A 14729-nucleotide genomic window follows, 5' to 3' on the forward strand; every position below is an offset into this window, starting at 1 on the left:
GATTGTGCCCTAAACCAAATAGAGCAGTGAATACCAGGGCGATGCTCAGGCCAACAAAGCCACAAAGAGAGACAGCTTCAAGGAAAACTGAAGAGAAAGTCTTAAACCGCCTGAAGGAAAACAATGCTTATACCAAGTCAATAATCTCACCCAATGATTAAAGCAGAAGAAATTAGAGAAAGCAAAAGTAGATAAGGAACACAGCAGAAAAGACAGTGTTCCTCCTGGATGTCAGCAGCTGTACCCAGGCAATCACTAAGCAGCTCATTAGAGCTAATAACAGACGTTAATCAGAGGGAGACTTAGAACAGAAGACTCCGCCAACAGTGGCTAAACCACGGGGAGAAAGACGCCGATATTAGTTAACCGCCTACTGGCCAAGATCTACTCCACAGATTGCTCAATCTATAGACAGACAAACAGGCAGATGGATGGATACAAAGACCGAGAGGAGGGAAGAGAAGGGGTAGGATGGAGAAGAGGAGATATCACTATGCTCAGTTGCCAAGACATCGTACACAATTACAGTCTTCCTGTTGTTTATAGTTATAAAAGGTACGAATCCAACGTAGCTTTGCTTAGCTGAGTGGGAAAAACAGAAATAGGAACAATTTCTGATGGTTAAAGACAGGAGTAGAACCATCCACAACTTAAGTTATATGAACAGCTCTGCACAATAGTGAAAAGGCTGGCGAACTAATGTGGCAATATGGCATGTAGCTGTAGTGTTTCAGGATTTTATGATAAATGAATGAATGAAGACCACAATAAGCTCTGGTTATAGATTTAAATCCAATTCCATTAAGGAAGAAAATCAATAAGTATACACATAAGTATCAATAGCAAAACGCTGTGCTGGTGTCAATACCATTATTGAATAACACCAGGCCCTAATTAACAGTGTGTTAACCAAACAACAAATCATGTTCCAGCTTCAAATAAGTAAATGTGAGCCTCCCATTGCTTTAAAGGATTGAAGATGTCAAACATGAACTGCCAGCTTCCCGCGTTCGACGCTGATGCACCGTTGTTGCATTTCTCTCAGGGATGTAAAAGCACAAAAATGTACTGATGCATCTCAAAAAACATATTTAGAGAGAGTAAAAAGTGAAACTTTTTTCCAACAAGACGAGCTTTCATACATTCATCAATAATAAACTGAAATACTTCAAGCTTTCTTTTTCCCCATTTTGCCAAATACAAGTTTATGATCATCAAAAATCAATGTTGAATTTAAAAAATCCCAAATTATTAAAATATTTAATGCATAGTTTGAGTAAATTACTATTCAGACAATATAAATACTGTGTATTGCCGGGGGTAATAAAGTAGATGTAACCACATACCCAGAGAAGACTGCTGACTTGACAGTTGTCTAGATGACGCCCTCCAGGAGGAGGGTAAGTCACAGAAGGTCACTGCTGAAAAGGCTGGCTGCTCACAGAGTGCTGTATGAAACCATATTAATGGCAAGTTGACTGGGGGGGAAATTGTGCAAGTAAAAAGGTGTAAAACACACAGGAATGGCCGAAGCCTTAGGAATCTTGTCAGGCAACTTTGATCAAGGCTTTCACAGAACTTCACAAGAAGTAGACTGAGGCTGGTGTCAGTCAAGAGCCACCATGCATTAGGGAAAGGGCTACAACTGTTACAGTCAAAAAGATCAAGTTAATTGTGAAGCAGACACTGTCAAGGACACCTTACTTAGGCTGTGGAGAAAAAAATTGGACTGCTGATCAGTTCTCCTATGTCCTCTTTTCAGATAAAACAAAAGTTTGTTCTTCTTTTGCAAATCAAGGTCCTAGAGTCTGAAGAGTGGAGGGGCACAGCATGTCTTTTGTCCTTTCGTCCTCCCCTCCCAACCGGTTGCGGTAGATGACTGCCCCTCTCTGAGCCTGGTTCTGGAGGTTTTTTCCTGTTAAAATTGAGTTTTTCCTTCCCACTGTCACCAAAACGCTTGCTCATAAGGGCCTCATTTAATTGATGGGGCTTTCTCCATTTTCTCTCTATTATAGCAGGGTCTTTAACTTAAAATATAAAGCGCCCTGAGGAAACTTTTGTTTGGTGCTACATAAATAAAATCAAATTGAAATTGAATTGAATAGGATGAAAGTCTCAAGTCTCTGCAGTCTGTGATGACTCAGGTGCCATGTCATTTGCTAGTTTGGGTGCTAGCTTGGGTGGTCAGCTGCAGAAAAGCTTTATAGAGATTCTGAGTTCCTTTTCCACCAAGACACTGTGAGCAGCCAAAACTGCCACCAAATGGTTTGATAACGATGTCACGGTTTTGGCCGAATGGGTAGCTACGTTCATCCAATCTTAATCCCACTGAGTATTTGTAAGGTACTGTAACAAAGAAGATGAGAAACACTTGACCAAAAAAGATGAGCTGAAGAGCCACTAACAAAGCAACCTCCACAATGCTAATGGTCACATCTGTGACACTAAAGCAGCCTCAACAACAGTAACGCGTGTATAAATAAACACACACTTCAGAAGAAAAATATTCCCGTGCTGTAAATCCTTTGTTGATTCATATTAGATACTGGATTTCTGTGATTTATAAGCCACAATTATCAAAATGAAAATAAAAAAAAAGTCTTGAATATTTCTCTTCACATGTAATGAATGCAGAATATAAAATAATCAAACCCCAAAAAAAAAACTAAGACTTTTGAATAACAAAAACTTTTTAAGATGCACCTGTAAATGTGTATTTCGGACGTTTTCTTTCTAATTAAATAGGGAAAAGAAAAACAAGCAAAAAGGTGAACTTGTATTTAACTAGATTCTTAACAGGAATATAAACTATTTGGTGACAATATATTCATATTGCATCCAAAGAAGCAGCGATCAGCATTTGGCCCTCTAATGAAAACTAATAATTATCTAATTTGTGCAAATTCATACTCTGACAAAACGAACTGCTGCAGCACTAAATACAAATGACTCATGGCCACACAAGCGAGTGACAAAACTGGTGACAACTGAACAAATCCTCTAAACTGGCACTTTACTTCTATGACTGCACATGTTGAGCCATTAATTATATAAACACTGTGCAGCACAGCATGGCCGGGTACACTGTGTCACGGCTAAAGCTACATCCACAAATAACAGATCAGAGAAAAGATACGAGGGAAGATGTGAAGAAGCAGAAGGACAAACACATGAATGAGATGCGAGATCAGGCTGAAAAGGCCAGAAAGGAACCGCTTAGCAAAAGCAACAGTAAATACTACCAGCCTTGTAATTCAAAGACAACATAACATCTCAATATCACTCTGGAAAGAAGATGTGCTCATTTTCAGACATAATTACTTGCTTGATTCAGTTTAAGTTTCCTTCCAGTCAGACAAGCTCTTATATGTGCGGTGCTGTGTGGGTTTGTAATTAAGCCAGCTCACCTTGTCAGTCTGTGCTCTGTGTTTGTGTGAGGCCTTACATGCCTGCAGGCGTTTTATCACAGCTGACTGACAGTATGTTTCCATCTTCCCAGCTTTGTCCCTGAGTGCTCCACCTAGGCAGTCTATCTGCGTGCACACACACACCCTCCACAGTGGTAGGGCTCAGGCTGTATAGGGTTTCCAACCACATATGGACAGCAGAGCTCAGTATATAATATACTTTTAATAATAACCCACTTGTTCATTAGAAGCATTTAGCTTGCGGATAATTTGCTGTGCTACCCCAACCTTGAGCCAAGAGCTAAGCTGCTGAATGCGGAACACTACTTTTCTTCGCCTGGTGAAAGCTGCAGTTTGCTGGCACTATGGCAAACCACAGAAAACAATGCGAAATAAGGCATGTTGCAGGTTAATCTCTCGCTTTTCTCCCTTTTTATCCTTTGTGTTTATGGGAACTAGGGCTGCCACGATTAGTCGACTAGTCACGATTACGACTTATTTAATAGTCGACGCGTTGTTTGAAGCTTTGTAAGATCACAAAAGACGCAGGAATAATAGCAGGATTTAAGAGTGTAATAACGGCCTGAAACAGAAGATGGCAGCACTGCATGTACAAGGATGCCAGCTGCCGTTAAACCCCGAAGAAGAAGAAGCTGTGTCCCAGAATTCATAGCGCAGCCCAGCTCAGTTTCCAACAATGGCGGCAGCTAGTTAGTTTTAATATTACTCTTATTATTCTTTCTGGGTCACAAAATAAACGTTTAACACATTTTCAGGCGAGAATGTAGCTGTGTAAACCTCAAACATCTTTTCAGTTTATCAAGACACCGCATATTTTCAAAAGCGCGCCGATGTTTTCGGAGACGTCTGTTACCCACTAGCTTGATAGCTAGCCGGGGGCTAGGCTAACTAGAGCCATGAGAACACCGGACTCCCGGCAAATCATTTTCAAACCCACCGCCGTCTTTCGCTACTCAGGTTGAACATATATAGGTCACTTAGATAACTTAAAAATGATATTGTTTTTTTTTTGTTTTGTTTTTTTAGTATTTTATTTGTTCCTGAGTAAATCGGTTTGGCTGAGATTAAAGTTATAGTTTTTACACAGCCGAATAAACGTCAAGCAGACAACTGATTATCAGAAATGTGAGATGCTGGAGAATATACTCCGGTGTCCTGTTATATTTTAGATAGCAAGGAGTTTATTAAACTTCACCGAAACAATCTGCAAATGTCATTAAAATTTAATAAACTATCATCTTGTCTTTATTTTTAGTTAGCACCTTAAACACTTAAAGCTGTAAGCTAATAATAGTTATATAAGAGCAGATGCTGCTGGTGCAATAAGCTGTACAGTTTTACGTCCAGTGGATGATGATCTGATTAGTCGACTAATCGCAAAAATAATCGGTGACTAGTCGACTATCAAAATAATAGTTTGTGGCAGCCCTAATGGGAACTTTATTCACATCATAAAGCAATGCCAAATGTCAAAGAAAATATGGCTGACATAAAACGATCAGACTAAATATTCAGTATATAATTCAGTAATGTCCCACCAGCAGACACCAGCTGCTCTGCATAAAAAGTCATAAACAGTATATTGTGGAGTAAAGCACACATTTCTCTCCATTTGCTTGATGCTTTGAGCTTGAAGTAGCTTCTCAGAATAAAGTGTGTATCTAGGGATCTGAGTAATCTTTATTTCTTCAAAAAAAGCTGTTAAAAACACTCGTACACACCTCAGCAGGTCCTTTAGTATACAAGCATATTCCCCCTCCTCCTGTCCATTTACTTCTCATTGGTCCTCTCTAAGTGATCATCATCATCTGTGCTGTGTAAATGTCTGCGCATTCTCTCTCTAACCCTTTATCTTAAGTAATTCACATTGCCATTTGGAGAAGAGCTCCAGCTTCTGTTGCAATAAAATGTATTCAAATATTAAAATATGCTCAACTTGGAACATTTTCGGCCTGTCTTCACCATTCATTTCCTCAAGGGCCAACGCTCTCTAAAGTGCACCATCCTACTTCTACAAGGACAACAATGTACAAAATGGTGAAAGGGCATCTTTAATGTCAGAACTGAAACAACTTTCTTCTGCAAAACAAAACTAGAAAAAAAACTGTAAAAGTTCTGCTTCTTTTTTTTTAAATTGCATTGTAAGAGGTGATAGCTCCAAGAGCAAATTAACCAAGCACAGTGTCAATTTGTCATTTGGAAAAAAAAACTTGAATTAACTGTACTGGGCGATAGCTGATAAAATCTGCTTCCAGTAGCTGTCACTTCAGCAGGCAAAACTGTGGCAGTCAGCAGCTCAAAATAGGAAACCTTCTCTAACTAGTTACGTTTACACTTTCACTGAACAAACAGTGACCTTGTAGGCTGTCGTTCTGATGAAAGAAAGACATCTATTAAATTAATATTTATATCACATCTGATGTTGGAGATCACAAACACAGACTAGATCTCCCTTAGTACACTGTATATAAACATGTTGTTGTTGTGCTAAGTGGCTAATTGCCAATAAAACACAAGGATTTCCCTAAAAAAAAAAAAAGAGATCCAAACTTCTTTATTTGCCAGATAATTCCATTAAAAATGCTCCAACACCACAAACACAGTCAAGATCTCCAGTGCAGGTACTTAAATTTCCTCATCCTTTGTCAATCCAAGTAGCTGCACCCATTACAACTGAAAAATGCAAAAAATTCTCTAGGATCTAAACCTTTCTTATTCTAAAACAGGAAGCATTTTGAGTTTATGGCAGTTGACTTCTTTTGAAGCGACCCTCAAGTGGTTCCTCCAAGAATCCCGCTTTAAGCTTTTACGTGTTGGACCAGTCTTCTGCTTGGACACTGCACAGTTATACCATGTCATTTTCAACATGAATTGAAACTAGTCATTAAGACCCATTAATAAAGTGTTTAGAAATTATCTACTAATGAGTTTAGTAAGAGTCAATGAAAAACAAGCATAAGGCTCATATTTCATAGACTTCGATATAATCAACCCTATTTCTGGAACTAAAGGATGTGCCCAGTGGTGGCCATTAAAAAGAATGTAAACTTAAGGGTTTTAGTTTTAAAACCAAAAGGTGCATCCATTTTTTTGTTTTCATATACAGTATATGTATATAAAATTCCATAATCCATAAATTCCATATAAATGTGTAAATTGTTCAGTGAAAGCTGCTGTATACAAGCATACAATCAATACTCAGTACAGAGCTAATAGCTGAATTCTTCGTGAATTCCTTGCAAGTGTAAAGCACTTCCTTGCCATTTTGTGCCTGCTATGACAAGTACAGCTTCAAAGCAGAGAATGGTGATGGGGTACACCAGGCCATTCATCTCTGTTGATACAAGGAAGGACTGCCCGGCTCGGCTGCTTCCTGACAGCATGGGGGCACTTTCTCAGTCGGTGATTTTTCCCTTTATGAAAATCTTGTTTTCTTGTTCTGTTGTTCATCCCTCTCTGTCATTCTCCATGTCCTCACTCTTTCTTACTCTTAAGCCTGCCAAGACACTCAGGCTGCTGTTATTTTCTACCACTTTGCCTCTATTCTAGTTCTGCTTCCTTTTCACTCACAGTTGTCAAATCCTCACCTCCCAGAATTTTAAAACACTCTACCGTTTTCTGTCTCCACGTTGCTTTCTTGTTCTCATATTTCTTCAGAGAAAATCCATACTTAGATATTGGCAGGCAGAATACATTATGGATCCACTGGTCAATCATAGCCTCTGCTCATTAGAAGAGGACCGGTCGAGCTCCTTGCTCCTGTCATGGCCCATCCTGGCCTTAATTAGATAGCTTTTATAGTCGGCAAATGGGAGAGGTGCTACTCCAGAGCAAATGGAAAAGCCAAAAGCAAAGTAATGCTTGGAGAAGGAGACACTATAGACATTCCAGATCAATTTCTTTGATTGAAAAGGGGGATCTCCTAACAGTCCAATACAAAACAACTTAAGTGTGTTTTTTTCCCCTCCCACTGCATCAATAATGTAACAATTGGAACTTTTCAATTTGGATTAACAGGCAGGTGTTAATGAAAGTCGGTGACACGAAGAAAGGGAGGAGTGCTGCGAAGTTGAAGTGGTTAAGAAGTGGAGCCATCACTCCGCATTGCATCATCAAAAGGTAAATAGAGTGTATGGCAGATGAACAAGCACTGCAGTGCCAGACCAAGGCAGATGTGTGACTGGAGACACAAAAACAAAACAAAAAAAAATACAAAAAATACAAACGAGAATGAGCTAAACTGAAAAACAAAGAGAAAGTAGAACAAAAGGAAGATAAACTAACTAAACGAACATATGTGGGGGCATTGTGTGAGTGGTACAGGGTGTAATGTTGGTCTTTTTTTGCTCACCTCATCCTATCACTGTGGGGTTTTGCCCAGTAGCCTACCTACACTGTGGCAGCAATCAAAGAAGACATTCCAGAGAAAGACAGAAAAAGACAATGGCAATAAAATGATGTGAAAACAAGAAAGAGAACACCTCTAAAAGACTTGTTTAGAGGACAGATTATGCAGCTCGAAACAGGTCAAAGTCTTAATTACGCCCCCATCGGTGAACTGACTCACATTTGCAGATACTGGCTGTCACTCAAACTCACTCAAGGCTTTAAACGGTCGAGACGCAGACAAACACATTTGGAGTAAGGATTCGAAAATTCAATCTGATGAAGATTTCAGGGTTTTTAGAGCGAAAACTGTGTGCACTAGTGTGAGTGCAAAGGAAAAAGTAGTCCACACTGGCATTTTGCTTCAAGGTGATCAAAGTGACTTTTTCAGTGTACTCCACATTCTGTTTACAGCTTTTATTCGTACTAATTAGGCCATCATACCATAATCAAAACTGCCAAACGACCAGCACTGTGCCACTTAAACAGACGGGAGTCATAAACGGACAGAGCTTTTCGGCGTAGATTGGATAATGCAGACACATAAAAAACACATACGTTAAGCTGTTGTTACTGCAAAATCCTCGTCGGGAACAGTCACTGGATAAATGCAGCACTCTGCTGCACAACTGAGCCAAAGTACAAACCCAGGTGGTCAGAAAATGTAAGGAGTGCTGTGCAGAATAAATGTCTTCTACAATTATACAATGCATGTGGGACAGACATGAAACAAAATGGGTATCATTTCTGAACTTAAAATTGTATAACTGATCACAGTTGTGGTCACTGACTTATTTTTTCTGCCCGAAAATGCTTGTGCTAACCACGGTGGCACGGTGGTTAGCACTGGGATTAAACGAGATTCGAACATGCTTACCAGCTGCACTTAGTCTGCGATGTTTAAACTGAAATCTAGCAACCTGTGACACTGTTACTTAACTTATGGCAATATTTTTAAAACCTATCTTTTGAATGGAAGGGCAAATGAAACATGAAAGATTAGTTAAACATTTCAGCACGTTGATATATTGCTGCAGGAAGTTATGTCTGCCCAGTGGAACATTGAGTCTACATCCCGGACTAGCCCCCAATATATTATGCTCTGAATCAAAGCCAACATTTAATACAAAATAAAACTGAAAAAGAAATAATCAAAGCAAATAAATATGACGGGCAGCATAAAAAAGGGCAGCACGGTGGCACGGTGGTTAGCACTGTTGCCGCCCTATGACAGCTGGGATAGGCTCCAGCACCCCCCGCGACCCTGAAAAGGATAAGCGGAAGCGAATGGATGTTTTCTAGAGATTAGTTAACTGAAAAAGTCCACAGGAAACAACACAAAAGCCAACGTTTCTTGAAGATTAAATGTGTATTTGCTCTAATTTTTAAGAAAAAGCAAGCTTTCCTTATAAGTTCATATAAATGTCAATTAATTATTTGTACATAAAATATTGTTAATAATAAATAATACAAAATAATTACAACTTAAGAGAAGGACATTTCTGCCTTCAGCATGAATTCATGAATTCAATTACATGGAAAGGACGGAGAGAGAGAGAGAGAGAGAGAGAGGGGAAGGGGTAAAGCAGCATAAAAGAAAACAGAAGAAGAGATGGCAAAAGGAGACGACAGCCAGAGAGTGCAAGAGCACAGACAGCATGAGAGAATCTCACTTTCTACCCCTTCACAAAGGAGCAAAATTAGGCCCACTGCATGAAAGAGCCAAACCTCTCTCTTCTTTGTCTATCCCTCTCCCTCTCTCTGCGTCAGAAAACAAGAGCACCTAACAACAACAACACAGCGCATCAACCCATCATGTAAGATGCCAGCCAGGCACGTTTGAAGGTTTGTTGGCTGTGTATGTTATTCAAGGCTCATCAGCGCATGGAGATACACAGGAACAAAGCATGGGGTGATGCTTTGAAGATCTGACAACAGTCTGAATTGCCCAAAGAGAAGAGGAGAGAGGAAAAACATGCAGAAAGAAGTAGGGATAGAGGAATAAAGAAGAAGAAAATGACAGCAAAAGAGAAGGTAGAGGAAACAAACAAAAAACAGGTGAAAAACTTTATAAAGAACAGTGGAAAAAGTAAAAGAGAAGAGAGGCTACGTCAAAGAAAGTAGCTCATTTGCATAACATCATTGGCACAAGCCGTAAGAAGGGATGGCAAATATGTAGATGCAGTTTCATAGTGAGTTCTTCTAAAAAAATTCTTATTTGTGAGATATCTCAACTGTTTTCAGCTTCAATATAGCAATAAAGCTTTATCTTAATGACGCTTATGCTTTATAGATATGTGACTTCAACATCCGTGTCATTTTGGAGGTTGTAGTAAAAGCACCAGACGCACTCCAGCACTGGAAGTTGTTATATTGTTGTTACATTTGTTAAAAATGGTGCTTCTAGCAGATTTTAAAATGACAGTAAATTTGCTGTGTGTAGTGTTGTGTCCAAAGTAGTACACAGAAGCAATTGGGTCCAACCTCTTAAGGCTCCCAGCAGGGTCACAGTGTGCATGGTGTGTGACTTACTGTGGTTTCAACAGTAGCTCTATGTTGCATAGCTTCAAAGATGAGCCAAAACATAGCACAGAGAACTTAAACTAACTTATTTTTGTGGGATGTATGGATTCTAGGAAGCAGCAAGAACTGCACACATAAGGGGAAGGATTTCTCTTTGTAGGAGTCTCTCGACAAACTAGTACGTAGAGCTTATTATAAATGTAAAACAAACAAGAACACAAAAGAAAAGGAGGTAAAATGTTTTTTAAAAATTGGTCACGTTTCTCAATAAAGAAAAAAAAACCTCAAAACTCTCAGCAGGTGGTTGAAGGTGGCTTGGCCTCTTTTCTTTTTTTCTTTCCTCTCCCATGTTCTGTTCACCTGATGTGTATGCAAAACATCTGTTTTAAATTCAGAATGTTCAGCTTGAATAAAAAGAGCTGCAGAATGAGGAAGAAAGGTGACTTAAGTAATTTTGAAATACTCACACCAAACCACCTGGCACCAACAGCCATGCCGTTCAGAAACTGATTATCTAAAGGGATTTTCCCAAAGAATCATCAATTGGATTTATACAGAGAATGTTCCAACAAAGAGAGCGAGCAGCAATTCTTCGGGCCTTGTCCATGTCAGAGGACAATGGCCAGATTGCTTTAAACTGACACGAAGGCAACAGTGAGCATCTCTGCATGCACAACACAGAAGACCACACCACAGGCTGAGGATTACAGTTCATGTAGGCTCACCAAAATTTGACAACAAATGATTGGAAAAATGCTTCTATCCTAATGATTCTTGCTTTCTCCTGCAAAATTCAGATGGTAGCGACAATATTTGATGTAAACAACATGAAAGCATGGATCAATCATGCATTGCATTAATGGTTCAGGCTGATAGTCATATTTCATTGGCACATTGTAGATCCCTTAGTCCCAGCTCTCAACGCCACAGAGCTTAGTCTAGCCTGAGTACTGAGTGACGATCATGTGCATCCCTTTATGAACACAGTGTACCCATCATCTAATGGCTGCTGCCAAAAGGATAAAACACCATGTCAAAAAGCTCAAATGATCTCAAACTGCTTTCTTGATCATTACAATGAGTTCACTGTACTCAAGTGGTCTCCTCAGTCACCAGATCTCAATCCAACAGAACATCTTTGGGATGTGGTGGCATAGCAGATTTGCATCAGAGATGTGCAGCCAGCAAATCTGCAGCAACTATGTGATGCTGTCATGCCAATATGGACCCAAAATGTTTCGAGCAGGGGTGCAAGCCAGAAATGGCGAGCTTTATCTAATAAAGTGGTTGGTTGGTAAATTGCAGAAAATGAATGGGAAATGTAAAATAAAGCATCATTCCTCGTGAATACTGTCAAATGCTCTAAATGTAGATGGATTTGCTTGAATTCACTCATAATTAATCTCACAAAAATCATGTTGCAACTCTAATCGATTCATTTAACATCACCACATTCAACATAAAGAAGGTACGAGCAACGTATTTCTGCAACCCAAGGAGGAGCTCACTTGATGAAAGGAACCCTCCATGATGGTGATATCAAAGATCTTATACTGTAAACTGTAAATTATGCTGTCTATAGCAGATTTCAGGTTAACCAAATACTTTTAAAACACAGTAAATCTGTGACCACTACAAGGTAATATGTGGAGCTTCTCTCTCGTCCAGAGGGAGTGCATGCTGCAGGATTTCCTCTCAGCAAAGGAAGTGCATTCAGGATCGGAAAATCCAAATTAAAGAGATTTTTGAGCACTCTTCCTGGGGAGAAATGTCCCCCTAACTACAGCTGAAAGGAAGCAATTTTAGTATCCACTATAGGAGCAGGGTTCAGCCTTCAGAGTAAAATCTAATCGGATATGGAAAGTTCTCCGTCTGAAGAAGAGATGGAAAACAGGAAAAAAAAAAAATCACCTCTGCAGCAACCTCCCTTGATGCATTTCATTACGCTCAGGCAAGCACCAAGCTTAATTCCACTTAGTTCGAATTTGCCTGTTTAGGCATAATCATTGCAGTCTTTTAGTGTCTCTGCTGAAACTGCAGGAAAAAAAAAATGTGTTTCTTAGGATGTTAACAAGGTCGTCGTACATATAAAAACATTCTCTTTTCAGAATGTTTTTTTCTTTCTGAAAATATAAGGCTATTAAACCTGCCTCATTATCATGTAAGATTAAAACGACAGGTAAAATTACAATATGATGGACATTTTAAGACCCTTTCCATCAAAATAACAACAAGAACGTCTGCAGTGCTGGTGGGAAGTAAACTGTTGTTGTATATTATGTTAGCTTCCCTGTAACATATCAGTAAGTATTGTTTTACAACTGTAGCTGCCAACACTTTCTTGCTATTTAACAATAACTTGTTAAATTGCAAGGGCTGCACGGTGGTTAGCACTGTTGCCGCACAGCAAGAAGGTCCTGAGTTCAATTCCACCATCAGGCCGGGGTCTTTCTCTCCCCCGGGTACTCCGGCTTCCTCCCACAGTCCAAAGACATGCAGTTTGTGAGGATAATCCAAATTGCCCATAGGTGTGAATTTGCAAGTGAATGTGAGCGCGAATGGTTGTCTGTCTCTGTGTGTTAGCCCTGTGACAGACTGGCGACCTGTCCAGGGTGTACCCCGCCTCCCGCCCTATGACAGCTGGGATAGGCTCCAGCACCCCCCGCAACCCTGAAAAGGATGAGCAGAAGCGAATGGATGGATTGTTAAATTGTTGCCTACCCCTCACCCAAACCCACAGGATGGTCCTGCTGGGGCTTTTTCCTGTTAAAAGGGAGTTTTTCCTTCCCAATGTCTCCAAGTCCTCCAAGTCCTAATGGCTCTAATTGTCAAGGATTTATCCTTGCAGGGTCTTTACCTTACAATATAATGCGCCTATATGCAACTCTGGTTATGAATTGGTGCTATATAAATAAAGATGATTTGAGTTAAATTCACAGTGTACATACAGTGCAGTAAAGGAAAAAATGCTACAAAAAATAATATGCAAGAAGTTCCATCTGGTCATATTTTCAAGTAGTTCAAACATTTAAAAAATAAATCAATAAATAAAAAATAAAATTATATCGCACCTATACCGGCAATGAAATTTCTTGCAACTGCTTTCCCCCTTCTCATGTTGAGGATCTGAAGCAGTGTTTATACTGTCAGAAGAGTTAAGTGTGAAAGGAAAATAAAGCATTCATCTACACAAATGTGGCACAACTTAAACGCTCACAGCAGGAGGGCCCTGGGAAAAACAGCGCGGTGTGCACACACACACATATACACGCCTACACGTGTCATGCTCTCACACACATACTGTACAGTCTAATTCCTAAGTGTTAACCAGAATGCTTTGATAGATGGAGCTTAAAAGCACATTCGAAACACAAACTGTAACCAAGTGTGTGTCTGGATGAAAGCAGAAAAGAAAGAGGGATTGAAAAGAAGGGCGAGAAGAGGGCACACAGGTGCAGGAGGAGCTCTTTGGACACAGAGTTGTGAAAAGAGAAACGGTCTCAAGGGTCCCGGGGTTGATTTCCTGTGACCTGTGGTGATGAACCGGCGAGTAACCCCTGAGTCTCGCCAGCTACAAAAGGTGCCACTCTGCACTGTGGAGAGTGGCACTTTCAGCAGAGGGGTAGCAGAAAGAGATGAGTGATCCTTACTTCAAAAGAATATCACACAAAAGATTAGGGAGTTTTAAAGTGAAAGTTAAAAAAAACAAAAGGGGGGGGGGGGTTGCCACTCACCAATATATTCAAAGACGAAAACGACGAAGAATGGTGTGACCAGGTCGTTGATGCCTTGCACGTAGCCGCTAGCGGGATGCCGGATGGCCCAGATAAACAGGATCCGTTCAAAAATCTTAAGACATACAAACATACACAGAGACAGAGTACCAATGCCATGAAAAGAGAAGAAAAAGATTCAATCCAACACTCTAATAACAACATAGTCGTAGAAATTTTTAACACAATGATTGACAACATTTCAGACATTAAGCTGGTTGGAATTAGAGATTTAAATCATTAAAGCATACATGTCAGAAAGCGAGTGAGATGTGGAAAAAAAAGAAAAGGAATCATTTCAGGCGTGCTAAGCTGGTAAAGAAGAAAAGCTGGGCTCATGTCATGGGAAGCATTTTTCAACTCTGCCACATTAGCTGATCATCTACTTGGAATACTGTTTAAACCCATCTCATGAAAAACTAAAGGTAGCCTGGGGACTTTTGATCACTTGTAGCATATTTTTTTCCTTTTTTAAGAGGGCTTTGTTTGGTTTCTTTTACAAAAGCATAATCCAGCAGATCTACAGGCGGTCATGCACATACACTCCATATCAATTATGGATGTAGCATCCAGTTCTGAAAAGTGAATCAGACTCATAATTGTCAACCTAAATTCTTTC

The 14729-nt window shown here is 39.8% G+C and overlaps 1 protein-coding gene across 3 annotated transcripts in view; it reads right to left on the reverse strand.

The window, feature by feature from the left end:
* tbc1d22a (TBC1 domain family, member 22a) overlaps positions 1–14729 on the reverse strand; it is a 158461-nt gene that overhangs the window by 80743 nt on the left and 62989 nt on the right. For all 3 annotated transcript variants that reach the window (XM_005915698.3, XM_005915699.3, XM_042217849.1), the window contains one exon: positions 14072–14186. In XM_005915698.3, coding sequence (XP_005915760.1) covers positions 14072–14186 — 115 coding nt within the window. The remainder of the gene's footprint in view (positions 1–14071; positions 14187–14729) is intronic.

This window comes from Haplochromis burtoni, unplaced genomic scaffold (genome assembly GCF_018398535.1).
Source record: "Haplochromis burtoni strain Fernald_Lab_line unplaced genomic scaffold, NCSU_Asbu1 Contig_14, whole genome shotgun sequence".
Taxonomy (NCBI): Eukaryota; Metazoa; Chordata; class Actinopteri; order Cichliformes; family Cichlidae; genus Haplochromis; species Haplochromis burtoni.